At 43.0% G+C, this 22,009-nt stretch overlaps 1 protein-coding gene across 3 annotated transcripts in view; it reads left to right on the top strand.

Moving 5' to 3' along the window:
* The first annotated feature begins 10,577 nt into the window (after positions 1-10,577).
* LOC110473608 (VPS10 domain-containing receptor SorCS1) overlaps positions 10,578-22,009 on the top strand; it is a 259,139-nt gene continuing 247,707 nt past the window's right edge. For 2 of the 3 annotated variants that reach the window (XM_077784683.1, XM_077784682.1), the window contains exon 1: positions 12,080-12,228. In XM_077784683.1, coding sequence (XP_077640809.1) covers positions 12,199-12,228 — 30 coding nt within the window. In that variant the 5' untranslated portion in view covers positions 12,080-12,198. Of the gene's footprint in view, positions 12,229-22,009 lie in introns of all 3 variants that reach the window. The other variant, XM_031505274.2, reaches the window with a different exon arrangement.

The following is a 22,009-nucleotide window of genomic DNA, read 5'->3' as shown; positions in this document are numbered from 1 at the left end:
GAGAGTAAGATAAAAATTCAAGAAGCATAGAAAACTTGAAAACTCAGATAGAACCTCAGAAACCTGTTTAAAAAGTAAGGATCTCAATTTATGCAACGCATGTTGACCTGTGCGTGCACGTGTTCACTCAGAAAGTGGCAATTTCCCTGCCTCCAGTCTGCTTCCCTGTTATCAGTGCTTGTTGTTTTGGGTGCACAACATGAGTTGCAGCATCCAGTGGAGAGCCAGTGGTGTGGCCCTGAGCTGCCTGTTGGGTTTGTGGTGGAGGCTGCTCCTGGTCACAGCATTCAGCTGTGAAAATGCACTCTGTGGCCACTAAAGAGGACTTGAAGGGGCTGCGTGTGAAGCTGTCATTTTTACTCATTGTTTGCTGTTGAATCTAGTGAGCCTTGAGTATGCTAAGCTGTAGGAAGGAAGAGCCATGCACACTCTACCAGACAGAATAAAAAGAGAAGTGGAAATAAAAGGGTGACTCAGCCAAAATCAGACTAGAACTCATCACCAGTCTCACCAGAAACCCAGACCTGCTCTGAGTTTCATAGAAAAGCTTCCTTATCACGAATATTGCATTCAGATGGTTTGTCTCACATTTTCATCCAGTATTGGAGCAAGGTCAACCTTTATTAGATGAACATGCCTTCTGATTCAGCAGGAACAGTTGGATTCATACCATAGTTATTCTATAGCCACACCACTGCAGCCCACAAGAAGTTAATCCCCATTAGCCAAAGAAATGGCCTAAATTGTTATAAGGGTCTTTCTTTTTTAAGAAGTTAAATGAAAAAAATATCACTAGTAAAAATGCAGAAAGCAAAAAGCTTGGAATTGCTTAGTTGGTGCTTTCCAGCTGGATTGTTCTCTAATGCTGAACGTTAATTGGAAAATAACAGCATTCCTGCTGCTTTTAGAAAATCAATATGCGTGGGTTTTTTGTCCCCCTCCCCCTGTTCAGGTTAATACATTACCAAGATATTTTTAGATTACTGAATAAATAAAAAACAGCCCTTTTCCAGTCAAAATCTAATAACTATAACCAGCCAGAAAGATCTCCTGAGTGCAGTCCTCTCCCTGCTTTTAGTGCTGCTCACTGATGTCCATGCCAATCGCCTGCCCCAAATCACTTGTCAGCCCTTCCACAAAGCTGGATATGCATCCTGTGCTCCTTTGAACTGGCACAAGCTGGAGGATCAATGGCTCTGCTTGGCAGGGGCTGAGCTGCTGGACATTTTCTTGCAGCGACAGCTTGGCAGGGTTGGCTCAGTGTGAGGATGTTAATGCCAGCTCCCCACTCCCTGAGAACCAAGGGAAAGAGCAAGGCAGGAGAAGAGAGGGCAGAACTGGAAATGCAAAGAGGCAATGCCATATTTTACAGAGGATGCCTCGCAACATAAAAAACAATAATTCTAGCAACGTTGTTTTGCATTTTTTTTAATACATAGTCCTGCTCAAATCCCTCTGGATCTAATTAAAACTTTGTTGGCCACCCACTAATCACGATAATTATATTCTCTGGCAAAAACAACAACAAAGACGAAATAAGATTGTGCAGAATGATGCACTTACATGACAAAACAAAACAAAACAAAACAAAACAAAACAAAACAAAACAAAAAAAGCAGTCTAGGTCCCATGCCTTGTTTTTTAATTTTTTACCTCTTTTGGAAAGTGAAAAGAGAACCAAACTATAAAAGACAGAATTTGAACCTCAAAGAGTAAACAGATGCTGAAAACACCAAAATGCCCAGTGTGTCAATGAGTATTTGAAATCATGAGAGGGAAACCTTGCAGAAGACAGAGGCTTCATACAAAATATTAAAATGAGCTGACTACTGGGAGAGCCTGAGTGAGAAAATAAGCTTTTACTGCAGTTAAAAGGCCGACACTCAAGATGTTATTTAGGGCAGTCACCACTAATAAACCAGGATTTGCTTAAATTCCTCCCAAGCAAGATCAGAGACCCTGAATTTATTCCTTGTTCTCTCAAGTTCCCTGGATGCTGCTGCCCTGAGAGCTGCCTTATTCCATGACAGCAAACATATCTGTTATGCTGCAAACGAACTTGATCCAAATTCCGTGGAAATCAATGACAAGGCTCCCACTGATTGCAATCAGGCATAAAGGAAATAAAATGCACATGGAGACTTGGTCAGACTGGAAAATTGAAGCCATTTTAAAACAGAATATCCAGGAGTCTGGATAAAAATGTTAAAGACTACTCTGGATTGAATGAAGACAAAAGAGAAGCACACTTCATATCTTTTGAACAAACATTGTTTCAAACAGAGGAGAAAATCAGAGTGATTCAGACTTGGACTAATATACATGGTTGGAGGGCACGGTTTTGGCATAAGAAAAGCACAAACCCTGAATTATTATTAATTGCATGAAAATACATGCAAATTGAGTTTTCCCCCTAAGCTTTCTTGATGTGAGAATAGATATTAAAAACACAGAGCTTTCCAAGCAACAATGCTCACAAAAAAAAATGTAATCTCAGGAAATACTTGCAATGAAATCAGCAGAAGCATTGCTTATGACTTCCTTCCATTACTTGGGCTATTTATTGACCTTTGTGTGTGTATACATGTATTAAACTGACAGAGTTATTGTTTTTTCATCACCCTTATTTAATAAATCTCATTTTTCTAGATGAAAGGGTTTTTTATTGATGATGAGAGGATTTCTTTCTCTTTTTTGTTCAAGGTTTTGATAAAAATCTGACTTAATTTTTAATTATTTTGAAATTATTTTATAGAGTCCTTTTATACCTAATATCAAGTTCAACCCTAAAATTACATTATCAGTGTCCTGTTTACCAGAAACAAATATTTGTATATGAGCTTTTATCTTTCAGGTGCTGTATCCACAGATGTCCCATATAAATTGCTAAGAGGTGTGGGCAAGAAAAAATCTAGTACCAAACTTATGGAAATAAATTATTTTTATGTTGCAAGGTGCTCTGGAAAACATATCAATTAATTTAAATCAGATGAATAACTGATTTTTAAAAATTCTATGACAAATTGAGTTTAAAAAAGGGTCCAAAGAGATTCAGAAATCTGATATTAATTTCAAGGTGATTGTAACAGATTGTCCAGCTAGAAAAATTTTTTTTGTTTCCCTTTTATGTATCTACAGATAAACTTATTTGTTTTAAATATACATATTAAAACAAAAACTTTGTGGCTGACAAAAATAGCTCCAGAGACTATTTTTAAAACAGAAAAAAAAAAAAAAAAAGAAAGAGAAACCCTTTTTGGAATGCTCAAGTGGAATATTTCAATTTTAGTGCTTTGGCTTGGTTTTTTTGTGTTGGAACACTTCAGATTACATTTACAGCAAATAGGAGCTTTGTCTTTATACTGTTCTCCACAGTTAAGAGGACTAGTTATTTTTTCTTATTTTTTTAAAGAAATAAAACAAAGGAAGAATGTCAATATAAATTTACGACGTCAGGAGCCCGAAATTCACTACACGATTCTTCATGTAAAGATTAACAGCAAAGAAATACAGATTTCCTTTGCATTTTCTCCTGATTTTCCAGTGCCCATTCCTTCCTTCTGGAAGTTTCTCACCAAAGGTAGGACTGACAAGCTCTCATGACTGTTTCCTCTTCATTCCTTACAGGGTGTATCTCTCCCTGGCCCACCAGGCTACAAAATCATAGCTGGATGCCACAGAGCTGCTGAAGGAGCTGCCAGGCTGGAGGGAGAAAAGGTGAGAGGAAGCTTCCCTTGCTTCATCTGCCTTGGATCCTTGCCAGATGGATCCTATGAAAACATTAACTTCCCAAACAGATGTCCCAATAGGGAAGGTGTCTCTAACTATGCACTGTGCTGCTCAGATGTGGATGTCTGCACTGATTATCAGCTAGCAGCAAAATTCATGTGAATATCCTCTGCCTTGTTTTAGGAAGAAATGGCTGAATTAATGAGAACAGGTTTAACTGATGACCAGATCCTCCTCTTCTGATTGTGCACCATGGCAATGTGTGTATGGAAAGCTCTGCTGGTTGACCCGTGAGTGATGTAACTGTCTCCAGAAAAGGATTTCTGACCATGACTTAAGAAATGATGCATCAGTGAAGCAGGACAGAGTTGCCTCACAGAAATTTTTTTCTGGTCATTTTTTCAGTTCTGAAATAAAATACTGTCAATGAGCAAGCACACATCTTCCATCAGCCTCAAGGGTTGTCATTTTTTTCATATATTTTTTACTTTTCTTGCAGTAAAAGGGTAGTTTAAAGTAAAAAGGTTTCTTTCTTCTATTAGGAATTTTATCTTTAGTTGTATTTTGAACTTCTACTTCATCAACACTTCTGGCTAAGAGAAATCAAGCAAGGTGCACAAGCAAGAAAACACCATCTGTAAGGATGACAAACTATAAACACCATTCACAGACCATTAAGTTTGTAATCCTTTTCTCTTCATCATTATTCTCTTACCTCCATTAAATTCTTCCACAACCAAGTGCAGAAGCCAAAGGTGGCGGCGGTAGAGTGATAGACAAGAATTTTTATTGTCCTGTCAATGCAGATAAACCCAGAGCTGAGAGAATGTCAGGTGAACTTACCCAGTGACAACTGAAGTTCGGTATTCTCTGAAAAAGGAAGAAAATACAAATTATTTTTATTCCTTTTGGGCTTTTAAGATTTATGTTACAGAAATATCCTGACTCTGTGGAAGGCTAATCAGGCTCTGACTGATATTTATTGTCCACAGGAAACTATTATCTGCACTTGATCAGTTTGCTTCAAATTGCAGATTTGCAAGGTTGTAAGACAATCAGAGGCATCCAGCAGCCATGGTTCTCCTGAGGAACTGGAAAGAACTAGAAGAGGATGGAATGAAAAGGAAGGACTCAGTGGACACAGGTAAGCCACTTGCAAATGATTGTGAATAGCTGCAAAGACCCTCTGTTGGTCAGAGAAAGGAAAGTTTGCAGTTTGCATCTCCACACAACAAAAAGAAGAGAAAGAAACATGCTGAGAGTCAGATATAGTCTAGATACATTCCCACAGGAACAACAGAGAGAGTCAGGTAATGGCCAGTTTTTCTAGCATGGCCAAATTTAGGATGTTAGAGCACAACAGTCCCCAACTTTTATTTGGCAGTAGCATTACATTAGAATATGCAGTTTGCCTTATTTGCAAAGAGAAACCCCAATGCAAACCCCAGAAGTTTTCTAGTCAGTTGATTCTCAGTCACTGACACTTGCAATGCAACCAACTTCCACAGCTCTGCCAATTGCTAAAACTTGCCCATAATCCTCAGTTTACCATGGCACTGTGTTGGAGCCCCTGTTAAGGCAGTCAGCTGTTTCATAGCTGTAGACCATCAGGTTGGTCAAGCATGAATTGCTAAACTCATTCTCATTTTTCCTGGTTGCATTATTGCCTTTCATGTGGTTGGAAGTGTTCACAGCATACATTGTAGTTATTGATGGTAAAGACCTTCTGGGTATTATGGGATTGCTTTAAAACAGTCAGGATGAAATGTGATAACTGCTGGGTCATCCCTGTGGTTACCATTCATATTGGCAGTGGTGAATGAGTTGACTACAAGATACACCTCAGGCTTCCTCCTTTTGCCAATGTTTACTAGTTTCAAAGATGCTACAATACAGCTCATTCTATCTGTGAGCTCCAGCTCAGTTTTCTCCTCAGCTGCAAGCTCAGAGCACCAGTTGAATATGTGCAATCCTGATGTAAGTGCAGTTCTTGGAAGTCTACTTTACACTCAACCAACTATGAAACCCAGCAGAATCTAAGACCAGCTTTTCAGGGCAGCTTTCCAGGTTTCTCAGGCTGCAAAAGCTGATCAAGAGAGAATGTCAGCTGGGAATTTCAAGCAGCAGATTTTCTCATCCACTGTCCTCTGCAGCCTGTGGGTTTTTTTTTGCTCCTAAATCCCATGGTAATCCCTGATGGGGGAGCAGAACTCAGGAGCACAGGGCAGCAATGGATTGATGTGTCCAGATCACAAGGGGAGATGATCACTGCAACAGTGAAATTCAAGGCCAGCACAGAGGAGCAGATGTCACAAGAGAAGAACCAGTATTCAGTGCCAGGACTGTGGCAAAGAGTGCTGGATTCAACACCAGCATATGGTAGTTATGCAGCCACGTGAGTATTGCTTCAGCACCTGAGTGGGAGTAGGAGCTTCTTTGCAGAGGGTAACATGGTCCCTTCCTCCCAGAGCAAATCCACCTTTGGTTTATCACCTGGGCACAGCTGGCCCAGGAAATATCTGCAGGAAGGAGGTCTGAACCCAGAGAGTAAAATGCAGACCCTGTACCATGAGTGTGGGGTTTGCTGGTCATTTGTGGTTGGTTGGATGGTGTAAAAATGCTCTGGATCCAGAAATGGAAGTGAAACAGAGGAATTATGTAAGAGAACTTCCAGAAGAGAAAATCCAGACAAGTCTTACTTCTTCAGAGAGAGCTGCTGGCTAGTAAGCATGACTAGATATTTCAATATAAATAGGATTTGAGGAAAACTGCAACCAGGTGCTGGTGCTGAGCACCTTCCTGTACTTGGAGGCAATCACACTGATTGAATCTGCTCACCACCCAGCCTCCTAGCCAGATAAATGAATGTATGAACTCCCCACCTGAGGATTTAGCAAGCAAAATGGCTCTTTAAGTCATAAAGTGTCAAATTCTTGCTCTTTTCTTAAGATTACTTTAAACCTCAGTCTTTGCAACAGGCTGCAGCAAGAGGGAGTACAAGAACAAAAAGGCCTCGCTGTTAATATTTATGGCAACTAAAGCAAAATCGCAACACATTTGCAGATGAATAGGAGTTCTTGTTAAAAGCTACACCAGCCTAATTTTAGGATAGCACTGGTTTGGCATTTGATTGTGTGTAATAACAAAGGAGAGATTTCATGTTAATTAATTTAGAGGAATTATTAGTGTCAAAAATAAATAGTTCAATCACCTTTCCAAAAATAGTCTGAGGAAAGGAAATGAAACTTAGTGGAAAGAACATAGAGGTTTTCTTCCAGTTACAGATTTTTTTCAAATATTTTGGTCACTTTTTGTCAAATGCATTGCCCCAATATATGTAACAGGATTTGCTTATAATACATTTATTTATAACACCTATGTAATATACTATTTTATTTATAATACCTATGTAACAATTACCTATCTATTGCTACAAAATAAGCCATATGGCTAAATAATTTCCATTTGTTCAGTGAAACAAGAAGCACTCATTGATATATAATTAATTAGTTGGTTTGATTTATATATATATAATATATATATATATACATATATATATATAATTAGTCCCTATTTTATTTAAAGAATGAGGCATCCAAACCCTATTTAGAAAAACAAAACAAGACAAAAACACTCAGCTTTTTGTGATATTTACAGCTGTAAGTAATTTCTTTCCCCCTAAGGAAAACTGCAACAAGACCTGTTGTATCCTGATTTGTATTTTTTTTTAACACAGATTCCGTTTGAGGGAATTATGTGTAACGTCAAACTAAAGTATTCATCACTCATCATGGCTTGATAGGAATCAATGGAGCAGTGTTCTTCTTGGTCTCCCTTCATTACACAGTATTCTCTGAGAAAACTCATTATTTAAAATGAGTGTAGATTCACAAATCCTGATTATACAAATATTTACTTGGGAAAGATTATACTCCTTTGCCTAAAAGACATTCAGATTCACAAAAGGCTATATTATGCTCCTGCCTTATATTAAAAAGTCAGCTGGTTAAGCCCACCCAATTCTGTTTCCTTCTCTGTATCCTCTTTCATTCCTTTTTCTCCCTTCCTACTCCATCACAGTACAGGCAGTGTTGGCATAGTCCCTGAGGTGCTTCCATCACACAGGGTGCATCGTCTAGCATGTTTCAGGAGAGGAATACTGTGGAGCCAGGAAGTCTCTCAGGACCACATTTTTCACAAGTAGTCTCTGATTGCGAGTATGAAACACTCCAGGGGAAAGGATTCCTGCAGATGGCAGATTATTGCAATCACTGTCATAAGGATTTATGTCCTTGACCAAGCCCATATTTCCACCTGTCTCAGAACCTGCCCAGTCCCAAGTGAAGATTTGTGTACTCATCCGTGTTTCAAGCTGTTCCTGCTTTTCTTCTCAAGGCTATATAAATCCTGAGGAAGATGCTTGCTCCACTGCAACATAAATGGCATCTACTCCTTTCACTAGATTCCAGCTTATTCTTCCTGAACCCAGAAGCAAGAAACTCCCCCAATACTCTTGTGTGTGTGCAGATCTCTGTCTTTGAGGCAGTTCCTCCTGGTGCACAGGAAAACCCCCAGCCACTGTTCATCCTGGCAAAGGCAGAGGCTGAAGAGGCCAGCTAAAACTTGCAATTTTAATTTGCTCTCATGGTATCATGTTTTACACCTGCCTCCTGTTCCATGGCTCCCACAGCTCGCTCATATCCCCTCTCCCCAGGCAATACTGGACGTGTGAATCAGAACAGTCTTCTGACCAGGTAGTGTAGCAGCTCTCATGGAAAACATCTCACCAGATGTTAGAGCTGCACATGTGGTATTGAAATACCAGATCAGGTGGTGCCTCAGGTCTGGGTACCAAACAATGCAGCCTTTCCTGTCTCCTGGGCACAGCCATGGAGTTCAGCCACATCACAGCAGCTTCTTTTTGTCTGAGAACTCGGTCCCTGTTCCCAACTGAGAAAGCTATCCCTTACATCAAAGGACAGCGGATTATTCTTTTGTGCCAAAGACTCGGTTCCTTATCTCTGACGGCTCAATCATCACATCATCTGTGGCAAAAGATGCCTGGCAGCAAGAATAGATTCAGCGATTTAAAATGTCTCTCTCAGATAAGTGCAGACCATGAGTATTCAAAAGTACACATAATCAGACTGTAAGTTTGACTACCACAGCTTGCCTCAAACACCAAGAGTATAAATACAGATTAGACAAATTATGGGTAGACAGGTCCATTAAAAGACCTACTACATTATTACTTATTAAAAGTAAGGGATCAGGTACAGTTTTTGCCATTGTTAGAATCTCCTAAACTGATAATTCCTGAAAAGAGGGCTCAGGGGAAGGCTCATACTGTATGTGTCTGTCCTGTATCCACCCACAACAAGGACTATGCTGGAGAATGTGTCTGTGGTCCTCAGGTTGGATCCAGTATTTTCTCTCCATAACCCAAATGATTCTTGTGCATTTGCTGAAGAGCTCTGCAGGTGTAGTGTGTTCACACTGCATAAGGTGTGCACCACCAGGCACCTATCACTCGATGGCCACTCATCACAATCCAGAGATAATCATCTGCCCAAATGAGACAGCTCTATTGTTTCTCTGTTAGCCTTAGCCATTCATTGGCATGCAAATCTCTATTACAATCCCAAGAGAAACTTCCCCTGACCTCTTACTAATTTCTTTCTTCCAAGCTCTTTTTCTGTCTCACCTACTCATCTCTGAATTTCATTCCTTTAGATTAAAGTCCCCTTAAGAGACTTGTGCTGGAAGGTGACACTTTTTAGTTGATCCTCTGGGATAGATCCACCTGGTCAATCTGTTGTATAGAAGGTAAAGGATTGGGATGATAATAAGGTAGTTCCACTGTCAATCATTACTACTTTGCTGATCATGCTGTGACTCAATTTCCTCCATTTATACAACAAAAATGGCCTTTGTGAGGAGTTTTGGGCTTAGTGAAGGAAAGGAGCTGTTTAAGTGTGAGTGTTAATGATTGTTATTACCCGACAGGCTGTAACTAATAGTAACCATTTAGCTGGGAGATGTGGAAACAGGTATGCAGTTAATTGCTAGATTTAGCTGAGGTCAGGTGGTTACATTGCAGACAATCCATCATTGTTGTAAGCAGCATGAAGTTATGCCCAGCCTGAATTACTGTGAGTCTCCCTTCACCTCTGGTCCTGTGTTAATATCCCAAGACGTGTCACCAGTGAGCATTTGAGTGAAATCTCTAGAAGAATAAGGAACAAATCTGTAAATCGTTTTCTGAAATGCTCTGCCAAAAAAAAAAAAAAAATCAATAAGGTTTTCCATGTCAGGAAGGAAATGTTAAAAATATTAATTAAAAAATAAACTCTCCCGTAAATCAAATGGGAATGAGCGAGAGTAGGCAGACGGGGATAGAATACAATTCCAGTGGAACAGCATTGAATTCCCTGTAGTTTTCATGGCTGTGGGCATTTGGAAGTGCCTGTCAAAGCTCGGGGTTCAGTCCTGCTGTGCAGGCAGTAGCCAGCGGTGCTGTCTGTGGTCAGGGACAGCAGCTCCCGTGGCCAGCAGACACCAGGCTCTGCAGGCAGCGCTCGGTGAGCTCCTCCGGCCACCAGGGTCACCGCTCCCCCTGCGGGGAGGGCACATACTGAGACAGGAGCACAGCTCCTGCCGGAGACACTGCTGGTCCTAAAAGCGTGACAGACAGCTAAAGCAACAAGGTTGGTTTTTTTTTTTTTTTTTTTTTTTTTTTTTTTTTGTTTTTTTTTTTTTTGTTTTTTTATTGCTGATAAAGCACTGGAGGGGAATCTCCCTCTCCACCAAGTGCTGTCACTTCATTGCCGAAAGCTTGTCGCTGTCTCCATCAGCATTTATGTGGGTACATCTCTGCTGTGCATGAGTGATTTATTTAAGCATCGGCAGCTACTGTAAACGACAGCACCAGTGAAGCACAAGCGGAGGAGGGTACAGAGGGGTAGAAATGCGACTTCCCCTCTGTGAAAGCAAGCACAGGTGCCTATTCAGAGCAACTCCAGTGCACTCACGCCAGCCACGGGAGGAGGGAGAAAGAAAGGGTTATTTCAGAGCCTGCTCAGACCTTTAAGGCTACTTAATTATTCTAATTACAGCATTTCCTCTGGGAAGACTATACACACACGCATGTACTCTTCCTCCACTTTGCACATCTGCTTCCAGTCGATGTGCGGAGGTTTCAGTATGCTGGGGAGCAGGCTGTAGGGAATTGAATTGAATTGATGGGAAGCACACGGGAGGAAGGGATCGGATGATACGAGTTTGAAAGTTGGGCTAAGTCCGTCGTTGGAGTGTGTGTGAGAGGGGGAGTGAGTAACCAGCCACTCACGGCACAGGCACGGGGCGTCCTGGCGGGAGGAGTGTGATGCAGAAGCGGCGAAGTGAGAGGGAGCAGAGAGAGAGCGAGCGGGAGAGGAGCGAGCTGTGACTTCCACAGAGGCAGCCGGGAGAAATCACCAGCCACGATTTGCTCCTCTCTCTCTCCCTCTCTCTCTGATTTCAAATCAGCTCCTCCCCCGTGTGGTTGTGGCTTTGCCTTCCATCACAAGCCTCATCAGCAACACCAGTCTTGGGAGAAAAAAAAAAAAAAAAAAGAAAAAAGACGGAGGAAAAAGAGACAAAAGGAAAAAGTGCAAAAGAAGATAAAGGAAACAAGAGGAGGAAAAAAAAGAGGTAAGAAGAAAGTAGTCTCCTCTACCCCTCGGCTGCATCTAGCACAGAAGAGTCTGAAACTTTACGTGGAGTTCTCGCCGTGTTTACCCCGCGGCGGCTGAATCGGCAGCGCCCGGCTCCCTCGCTCCTGCGCTCTCCTTGCTCTTTCTCCCTCGCACTCATCAGCAGTCGGCGGCGATGGAAAAAGTTGCTGGCTGGTACCCAGCCTGGCACATTGCTCTCCTGTACTGGACATGGCTTTTCCTCTTCACTTACGGCTTTACCGGTGCAGAAATAACTTGCAGATCCTGCCGTTCCCAGGTGCAGCCGCAGCAGCAGCCGCAGCAGGGATTACTGATGCACTTGAGGACCGACAGAGGAGAAAAGGAGCAAAGGAGATTCCTCGGGGAGAAGGGAGGTGAGAGAGGGCAAGAGGCCGGCACGGAGGATGCCGGGCAGCAAGCGACCGTCGCTCCTGCCCCGGGGATGAAATCCAGCGGCTGGGACACACGGCGAGTGACGAGGGAGCCAGAGAAAGTGGCCGGGCAGCGCCGTCCCCGAGCGGCTGCGGCCGGGGACCCCCGGCTCCGGGGCTCCGGCGGGGCGGGCGGCCGGCCGGGCGCGGCGCGGCGGCGCCGGGGCCGCAGCCCGCGGGGCTCGGCGGGGCCGGGCCCGGGCCCGGGCGGTGCCGCGGGGCGGGAGCCGGGGGACGGCGGCGCCGCCCGCTTCGGGCTGGAGGAGCTGCGGCTGGCCAGCACCACCTTCGCCCTGGCCGGAGACTCGGCGCACAACCAGGCCATGGTGCACTGGTCCGGCCACAACAGCAGCGTGAGTACCGCGGGCGGGGCGGCTCCTCCGCGCTTTCCTCGTTTCTCCCCTCTCCTTTTTCTCCCCCCCCCCCCACCCCCGGTGTGTGTGTAATCGGGGGTGGGGATGCTGGGTTTTTCTTCTAAGGGCATTTTGCGCCTCCGGGCGCCGGGGATTGGCTTCGCTTAGCAGTGTGCAGTGGGGCAGAAGGGCTTCAAAAGGGCCATTCTTGTGGAGTAGAAAAACTTTCCGCTACCCGCCCGCCCGCTGAGCACATCCCCCTCCCGGCCCCCTTGTCGCTCGGCCCGGAGCAGAGCGGGATCCAGCGCTGCCGCCGCCCGCGGCGCGACAGGAAGGGTCGGTCCCTCTCGGGGGATGCGGCTTCGCATCCTCACGGCAGCCTGGGAGGCTCATCTGGAAGGATGCCCAGGGAAAGCCCCTCTGCTGCTGCTTCTCCTCCTGCCAGCTGTGGAGGCCCACGTCAGCCCAAGGGCTCGTCCCCAAGCCCTGCTGATCTGCAGATGCAGGAGGGCTTCAGGACTTTGCCTGTGAAGTGTCTCTCTGTAGGGGATAAAGCTGCTTTCTGCCTCTTGCCAGCAAGGTGTTAAACAGGAGAGTTTTGTTTCTTCCTCATAGCCTGCATGTGTCTCAGGAATAGCATCAGAACAGCTCTGACTTAAGCCAAGCAGAACAGAACTGCCCAGAGAAGTAGGCAACTGATTTCCAGGCTGGAGCCACAGTCATGACATCAAACTTAGCAGGTTAACTTGGGCACTGTATCCCTCAAGCCTCTGCTGCCATCGTACCTGCAGCTGAGGGCTGAGGCCCAGGGAAGGCAAGGGTAAATTTCTTGGAGTGCTCTCTGCCTGCCCTTAACTCTGCTTGTGGACCAGCAGATGTGGAGGGATCTGTCTGTCTGGATTCTCCAACTTTGCCTCTTAGGGACACCAAACAGAATGCTAATGAGAGAGAAAGGGATGCCACCACTACGTGGCTACATTGCCCATACAAGTTCCCAGGAGAAACAGGGACTCAGGCTCTCCTCTAAGGTGTCTGCAACTGTAATGCCAGGTTTCTGTCTGCTTGGCAGAAATCTTTGGCCTCTCTCTCAGCTTTCAGTACTAGGAGACTGATAACATTTTGAAATTATAGTCTAGTCATTATGAATTCCTTTTGGTATAGATTGTACTGAGCTACTCAATTTAGAATTGCAGCAGATGTCGTAAGGACCTCACTGTGGGGTTCAGCCCTAGTTAATTGGGACATGGTTTTATGGTCTCATCAGGAAGTTTTTAATCAATTAATTGACAGGGGAATAGTTGTCATTTCCATTTTGAAGGACTTTCCCCTTTCTTCACAACTCAGCTAGACTATTCTTAAATAGTTGTGTGAACAGAAGCTGCCTTGTAGGAACTGAAGTCTGTTCATACAAATTGGATTGAGACTGACACTGGTTTCAAGTGACCCATTTGCTAAAAAAAAAAAAAAAGATTCTGATATAAAAAGTCATCCAGCAGGCAGCAGTTTCTCTGGTCCATCACTGCCATTATGTTTCACCTGTACATTTCTCAAGACACATCTGTTGTTATATATGTGTTTAGATACACATATATTTGTGTATGTTTCTGGCTACTGTGGTAGTATGGGCTGCTGTTGTCAGGGACTGATTTACTTTCTGAGTGTGTTGGTTACAAATGTTTTCAGGCAGCTGTGGGGAAACATTTTGTGACTGTCCTTCCTGAAGAGCTGCAGGTTGCACCGTGTACAGGGATATTATGCTCCCTCCTTCACTGCGGGAGCTATGGCAGTGCTGTTCTGTTTCGTGCTGTGCTTGCAGCCACCTCACAACACAGACTGAAGCTGGGCCCCAGCAGGAATTGGATGCACAGCAGGCTTGTCCAGGCTCAGCTGAAGCACCGGTGTGTGTTCAGAGGAAACCCAAAGTGGCACCGACCCATTGTCAGTGTGTGGAAGTTCTGAGTTCCCATCAGTGCTGGAGTTGGGAGTGGGATGGGCTCGGGGTGAAACACTTCCTTTAGGGTACATATAGCATATGTAGTTTTGCATGCATGGAGGTTGCAGAGGATCCCAACGTGCTGCTTGTGAGGATGCTGTAACCCCAGTGCCCTGTCTGCACTCCAACAGCAGCAGCTGCTGGATTCCTGCTGGAGTTTCCATGCTGTGGCATGGGGATGCAACACACCTCTTCTCGTTTTCATTCTTGTGCGCTCTGGAAGTGCTGCTGTCAAACAACTTTTGCCTTTTGCCCTGGCAGAGGGGCAGTGTGAAGAAGATCATAGTTTGCAGTATCTGTGTGAGGACAGGAAAAACAAAAACAAAGTTCAAAATATTTGAAATCCTGTTAGGTGGAAAAACTGGAAAATTAAAGCATTGTCACCATGAAGTTTTTGTATTGCAGTGTACCTTATCCTGTCAGCCTCACTGTGGTTCCTTTTATCCTTATTTTGGTAGCAGTGTAGATATAATTGCAATGCTGCTGTGGTGGAGAAAGAACTCCTGAAAGAACTCCTGAATTCTACACTGTGGGATTGTTCTGGGTGTTTGCAGCCTCTCTCAGGTTTGGCTGTGATTTTGAGTGTGTGCACCACTGAACTGATGGCATTTTGCTCTGAATTCACTAAGCCACAGGTACAGTAAGAATAATAAATAATAGTACAAGTTGTCCAAGTTTAACTCCATCAACATAAATTGTTTTAGATCAGTGCTTATTTTGGCTCATTTGGTTATTTTAGGATTTTAGGTACTCTCTGTACAGCTTACTCTCCAGATCCACATTCATAGCCATACACTTGAAGCATGCTTTGCTTATCTGTAATGACACAGTTCACATATTCTCTAATCTCTCCTGTGTACCTTGTTTCACTTATGGAGTCAGCAGGAGTTCCCCGGAGGAGAGCATAGGTGTAGCAAGACTGGCTTGTCAAATGACTGATGAGAATTAAATCGGGAATGTATCCAGTGTTACATTAAAATACAGGTGAGCCTCAGGGTTTTTCTGACTCCAGTGGAGGTGTGTGAGGCCACACAAAGCTGTCCTGCATCTCCACAATCCTGAGCTCTTTCAGTCTGCAAGACAGAGAAGAGTGGCTGCAGCAAAAGTGGCTGCTAAAAAGGGTCTTTGCACTGAGTGCTGGACTGTCTGGGATGATCCAAGAAGGTGTTAACTGGCCCAAGCCAGCACCCTGCCTGAAATCAGTTTGATGATATAATAAGAGCCTGTAAATAGGTTCTGGCAGTACTTACCTGCATTGTTGCATCCTGAGCATCTTTCCACTGGCCCCTATAAAGCTGTCGTAAAGATTCATAGGTCCTGAAATCTTTCTCAAATCTCTGCTGCAAGATACACAAGTGAGATCTCTGCCTTTTTGCACCACTGTGAATTGTCATCAATGGTGTGGAAGTTGGCAGGTTTCCTAGCTCATGGAGATACCAAACGTGTTGCTGTTGTGGTGTGTCCTGACACTGTAGGTTTGGAGTCTCTGTAGCTCCCTTAATACCATGCTATGGAGTAGGGGAAAAGAGCTAGCAGAGATTTATGGAGCTAAAAGAGAGACCTGGCTTTAATGGAGAGAACCAAGTCTCTAGGTGATGTCCATAATGAGCTTTTGGGATAGAGATGCTTTTCAGAGCTTACAAAAAATGAAGACTGCTTCTGTCCTAAGTTGGCTTGGAGCAAGATCAGTGTCTTATTTGTTAATTTGAAAGTATTCTGGAGAAAGAGAAAAAAAAAATTGGAGGTGGTTGAAAGGTAAAAGAGATTGACTGAGTGCCTTGGTGCTACAGCCGGTGCTATAACGTGGTGCTGTGAAAGAAAGCAGCATGGGTTTCACAGTCATTTATTATAATAGCAGTTTACTGTTGCCTTGCATTGGACAAAGTGCTCTCACGAGCTGGACATTGGTGTGGATCTCAAATTGTGTGGCAGAGAATTTAAGCATGTACTTGGCTTTATACCCAGGGATTGACTTTTACGTGGGCATGATACCTTTAAAGAGCTGGTTCAAGCTTCTGTGATTGACATGGTTGGAAAGACAAAGCTGAGCTCCTCATAGGTCCTCTGCAGCAGCAGATCCTCAGCAGACTGATGGAGACACAGAGGTGGAGCTGGGAGTGGATGCAAAACAACCACAGCCAGACAGGTTTTATATTCCACCCACAGCAGAAGATTGATACAGCTGAAGGGTCCAGTGCAGGATGAAGCCTGCAAGGTCATCATTGCTCTTGTCAGGTGATTACAACAGACAGCAGGGGAAGAGTTAGGTCTCTTATGGGAGAGCTTTTAGGCAAGATAAAACTGCATTAGGTATTGCTTGCAAGATATTATTTATTGTTACTGACAGGACAAACTGGGCACAGGTAAGGCAGAATAACGATGGACCTGTATATTTCCAATGCACTCTATTTTTGTCCTGGACAAAGTAATTGTGAATGAACTGTTGTTGGGTTTTCAGCTGAAGTGTTCAGACCAACTTTGATGGTAAATGAGGAATGTAAATGAGGAATTTCAAGAATGGCACATGCAAATGCATCCGACAGCCATGACTGATCAAACTACAAACACGTACAAACAGCTGAGGGTCTGTCATCCTTCTATTCTTCACCCTTCTGTTGCATTCCTCCTTTTTGGGTGGCTGTTCCAAGCCTTTTTCTTGTGACTATTGGAAACTTCTCGGATTTCTGTTCTAATGTTGCCATTGGGCAATTTAGATTAATTTTTTTTCATTTGTATATGTTCCTTTTAATTGAAGTTATTTTCCCTCCCTGGCACTTACATTCCCTGGAGTTATTTTAAGGCAGTGATGATATTCCCTTTCAGCCTCTGGTTTGCTAAATCAAGCAAGCACTCATCTTTCTGTATCTGCTTGTACAACAGGTTGTAGAGAGTGAACTCTGAATTTCTAAGAGTCAGGTTGCCAAGAACTCAAATTTCAATCTGATTTTTGTTTTTGATGAATGAAGATTATAACAAATATATTGTTTTTTACAAGTGAGGCAGTAAAGGCATGGCCAAAATACCTTAAATTGCCAGTGTTCTGTTCAGTCTAGAATGGGGGACTGTAATCAAAATGTTTTTTTTTCACATCTCACTTGGAGACTTTGCCCAAATGTCATGTTCATGCAAGAGGATATAGTCGATAGCCACTGCTTTTTTCTTGTTGGCAGAGCTGTGGCTCCAGAGTAAAACTCTCAGGGGTGCCAGCATCATCCCATGAGTGACCAGCATTTTGTGGTATGATGCTGCGATAGCCCATCACTCCCTTCCTCCCGTGGCAATTGAATCATTACAAAGGAGGAATTTTAAGGTAATGAATGTGGATGTGGAGCCCAGAGCCAGATGCTCAGTGAGACCCACAGTGAGGAATGACCCCAGTGTCAGTTTTTTCGTATTGAGATTGATTCCTATGGTGCTGAAAACAGCTGCCAAAAAAGATTCATGCAAGGAGGATTGGCATTAATATAATTCAGTGAGATGGAGTCTGTATTATGTACACATTACAAGAATATATAATAGTATTAAGAGTATAATGCACCGGATGCTGGGATTGTTTCAGGCTTATCTCTTGCTAGAGCTATCGAGAATATATTTTGGAAGGGCTGGATAAAAAGTGAGGAAACAATAATGGGAATTAAACCACAATAAAAAAAAATCAAATCAAATTAAAATATTGCTAATAGTCCCTGGTTTCAAATTTTTGTTTTCTTGATTATATTTGGTACTGTTGGATAATAAAATACTTCACATCCATTCTAGATATGAAACCTCCTCTAAATTTCCTGTAACGGAGTAGGACTTTATTCCTTTAACCAGAGGTCTCGAGGCTTTTTTGGTATTTATTTTCTTGTGTGTGTGTGTTTATATTTTCAAAAAATGACTCAACAGCCATAGTATTCCTTTCTTCTGTGTTGCAGTCCATCTCTAGATATATTTCTTGACTGGATGAAACACAGGCTTTTCATATACAGAATATGAAATAGTATACATGGGAAATTGTTAATAAGAAGACTGTGCTCTGAGAGAAAGCAGTAAGTGAAAGAGAATCTGTGAGGACTGGAAGAAAGGCTTGTCATTGTGTGGTGCTGGCCTCTGTGAAAGAGTTTGGGAGATGGTGAGGAGCTTCTGTCACTGACAGGTGGGATATGCAAATTCCATCACAAGGGGAGATTAAGGAGAATAATGGAAGAGCTCTGACGGTTGCAGCTGGCATTCATGCAACATCGAGAGGCTATAAAGTGTGTGAAGCAATCGGGTTATAGCTTTCAATCTTCTTCATACAGTACTTTGTAATAGAAAATGGGTTTCTCCCTTTCCTCCTGGCTTCAGAAAAGATGTTTGTATTTCCCTAACGTGGTGACCATGGTGAAGTCAGTCCAGAGGGGGAAGCAAGGAGGTCAGAAGTCCTTAATTCATTCTGGAGGGGTTAGAGACCTATTCAGTTGTGACACAGCTTTACATATGAAGGGCTGCAAGGTCAGCATTGGCCTTGGACAATCTCACATCCTCTGGGCCTTTCATAGCACGGCAGAGTGAATACAGCCCTCGCGTCGTGCAGAGCTCCAGCGAGGGGAGTGAAGCTGCCCCATTAAAAACTTCTTTCTCTGGAAAATGCTACTGTAGCTTGGCCAGAGCATTTTGTAGGTTCATATTGATTTTCCTTTGATTCCAAGGCTCCTGAGAAATAGCTCTCAACAAGCCCAAATCATGAAAGTTTAAATGCAGCATTTTTTGTTTTGAATCAGGCAACATTTTTTGAACAGGTTTCCGATTCTTATATTCTACATTTTGAAATGATCCGGTGCTACAAAAACCTTGACTCCGTGTGCTGGACACCTGAGATGGCATTACCTCTGGCTGCTGCTTCACAGAGTAAGGGCGTCCTGTGGGAACTGTGTCCTGCCTGATGTCCAGGTATGGGAATTGCACAGCATCTCAAACTGTTTTTGTCTATATTTAGGTAACTGCTGTTATCCTAAAAGCTGTGTGTACTGGATCCTGTTCATCCAGATGCAAAGCTGCATTGACGTTTACATTTCCAAGGAGGAAAAAAAATTAAGACTGACATGAGGTGCTTTTTTTCCTCAATTATTTTTTTATACCTGGCCAGCAAACCAAAAAATCAATGACTCCCGCAGCTCTAATTGACATTTCTGTGTTAAATGAAAATGGACCTTGATTCCAATTCAAATGGCAGCACTGGGTGATAAAGTAATTATTTTGGAATTTTCAATGCATATAAAAGTTGATGCAGTAAAATGATTTTTGTGCCACTTGGAATTTTTTTCTGGCTGTATCTTAAATCAAACAACAGTTAATGTAAGAGCCCTTAATCCCTAATTCTCAGTGCTGGTAACACAATAACACTTTTACTTAGTACTGTACTTTCTCTCCTTGGGGAACATAAAAGTACTTTCAGAAGGAGCAGGATATTTTAGGTTATGTCCTAAAATGTAATTTCTTCCTTTTAGAGGGTCTGTAAGAACTTAATTTAACCTCCCATCGTGTCCCTCAGTGGAGGAGTGTTCTCTTGTGACTGCACACTGGCTGTTGGAGCTGCCATGCCAGGCACGTGCTCAGGGCAGCTGTGCTGAGGTGCCCCTGATGTGGGGTGAGTGGGGAGCAGGGGCTTGAGGAAACAGTGGAGATTTAGTTGGAAGAAGGAAGTTTCAGCTCCTCCAGCAGCTGTGGGGGGATGTCAGTGGCAAGCAGCTCCAATGGGAACAGCCCAAACCAGGACAGGGCATCCCGTGCGCTCTCCCTGTGCCGCGTTTGGGCAGAACTGCTTCTGCAGGGACAGGAAGGTCAAGGGAGTCATGGACCTTGTGATTTCTCTTCCCTGCTGGGAAATCTCCAGAGATAACCCCTTCATCTCATCTGGGTTTTTGGGGTGGAAGCCCACAAATGGGAAGCTCTTGATAACTTACACCACCAGGTCCCAGCCCAGTGTCAGCGTTCACATCCTAACTGGATGAGGTTTGGGGTCACCTTTGCTGCTGATCGTGTAAGGACAGCAGTGCCATGAGCTCTTACAGATAATTTTCATGCACTTCTTGAGGAGGAAGTGCAAAGCTCCTTAGAAAATCTCGGGCTGTATAGATAACCCAACAGAGATATCCCATGTCATTTCTCAAATGTTTCTTTTTCTCCCCCCATTCTCACCTCCCCCACTAAATTTAAGGTGGATAAAATAATTCAAGGGAAATATTTTATATAACAAACGTAGGCATGTTTTTATCTCCATAAATTTTCCCTGCTTAATATGTAATTTTCTCAGGTGCACTTCTTTTATGGGGGTTGAAGTAATCATAAAGGTCCTAATTCAGAAAGCAATGAGAAATTTCTCACTAATGTGGAAATGGACACCATTTAATCATTTGGACTTTGCCTGGAAAATTTTTCTTTTAACTACAAAGTATAATTTCAGTATATGAAAGAGGTCATATACTCCCTTTCTGTGTGTGTCACTGGGTCAGTTTAAATCTTTAGAAACAGCTTAATGTGCCCTGTCTTGGCCAAAAACTGTGCCAGTATCTTTCACTGAATGGTCTCTGAAAACAAACGTAGGAAAAGTGAATTCCATTGACTATTCAAATGAGTATTTGAGGACTCTATTAAGTATTTACTTATAGGTAAGTGTAAATATATTTTTCTGATGTAAAAAGAATACTTTGCTGAAAATCAAGCTCTGCATGCCAAAGAACATGATAGAGAAAATTAGTTTGCTTTGCATTGCTTTCAATTCAGTTTTCCAAGAAAAAAAAAACCAAACATTCCTGTAGATGAAAGATAAAATCTTTAAATTAATCATTATTGGAATCATAATCTAATTTTGGAAATGGTTATCTGCAAATAAAAGTGAGATCTTACTTTGAGTGAAACTTTAGAATTGTTTTGTTTTTTTTTTTTTTTTTTTAATAGGACAGGCTAAACAGCTTATTAAGAGATGCACCAGCAAAGCAGGAGATATAGTAAACTTAATTTCAAAATGCCCAAGTCCCAAAATGCCACCATGTTAGAGAATTTTGGGGAGTGACTATTCCCCGAGATGTTACTCTGGCTGAGGATTGAACCATGGGTAGGAACTGCACTACACCTTCTTCACTTCATTTGTGTTCATGTTTCCACACACCCACTCAATATATTAAGGTAACAGAACCTGGGCCAGAGATGAGAATAGATCTGGCTTACATAGATCTGGACTTAGCCTGGATCCAGTGACCTCGTGTCACTACAGATGAGCTGATGAAGTTTAGTAGTAAGTATTTAGGCTACTGCAGCTGAAGGATGCTTTGATGCAGATCTGTGTGTTTGTTTCAATAACAAATGTCTGTTTAATTGTGTATCCTTGAAAACAAAACCAAACAAAAATAAACGAAAATATTCTTCAGCTCATTTTTAGACAAAAAGCTTCCAGTTTGGTGTTGCCTTCCATTTTATTTTCAACTTTTCTAAGATGATATGTGATCTTTCTTTTTTCTCCAGAAACTTGTCATCCACTACAAAAGAACCAATATTAAAGTTGTTAAAGGAGTGAATGTGGTTGATTCCAGCTGTCTGATTCCCCAGTCTGTGCCTGTGGCTGTGGCCAAGGCATGATGGCAGGGCCCTGACATTGGACCATGGACCCCTACAAGAGCTGAGGAAAGGAGACAGCTCTGCACTCCTGTGCCATGCACCAGGCTCCTGGCATCATTTTTTCCCCTCCTAAACACTGTGTTCAGCAGTGACTGAAATCTCTGTTACTTTCATGATGCTGCAGGCTGGGATCCCATCAGGTGAAGAGAG

This window comes from Lonchura striata, chromosome 7, assembly GCF_046129695.1.
Source record: "Lonchura striata isolate bLonStr1 chromosome 7, bLonStr1.mat, whole genome shotgun sequence".
Taxonomy (NCBI): domain Eukaryota; kingdom Metazoa; phylum Chordata; class Aves; order Passeriformes; family Estrildidae; genus Lonchura; species Lonchura striata.
The sequence above is the reverse complement of the archived record's forward strand: the minus strand, read 5'-3'. Positions and strand labels throughout refer to the sequence as shown.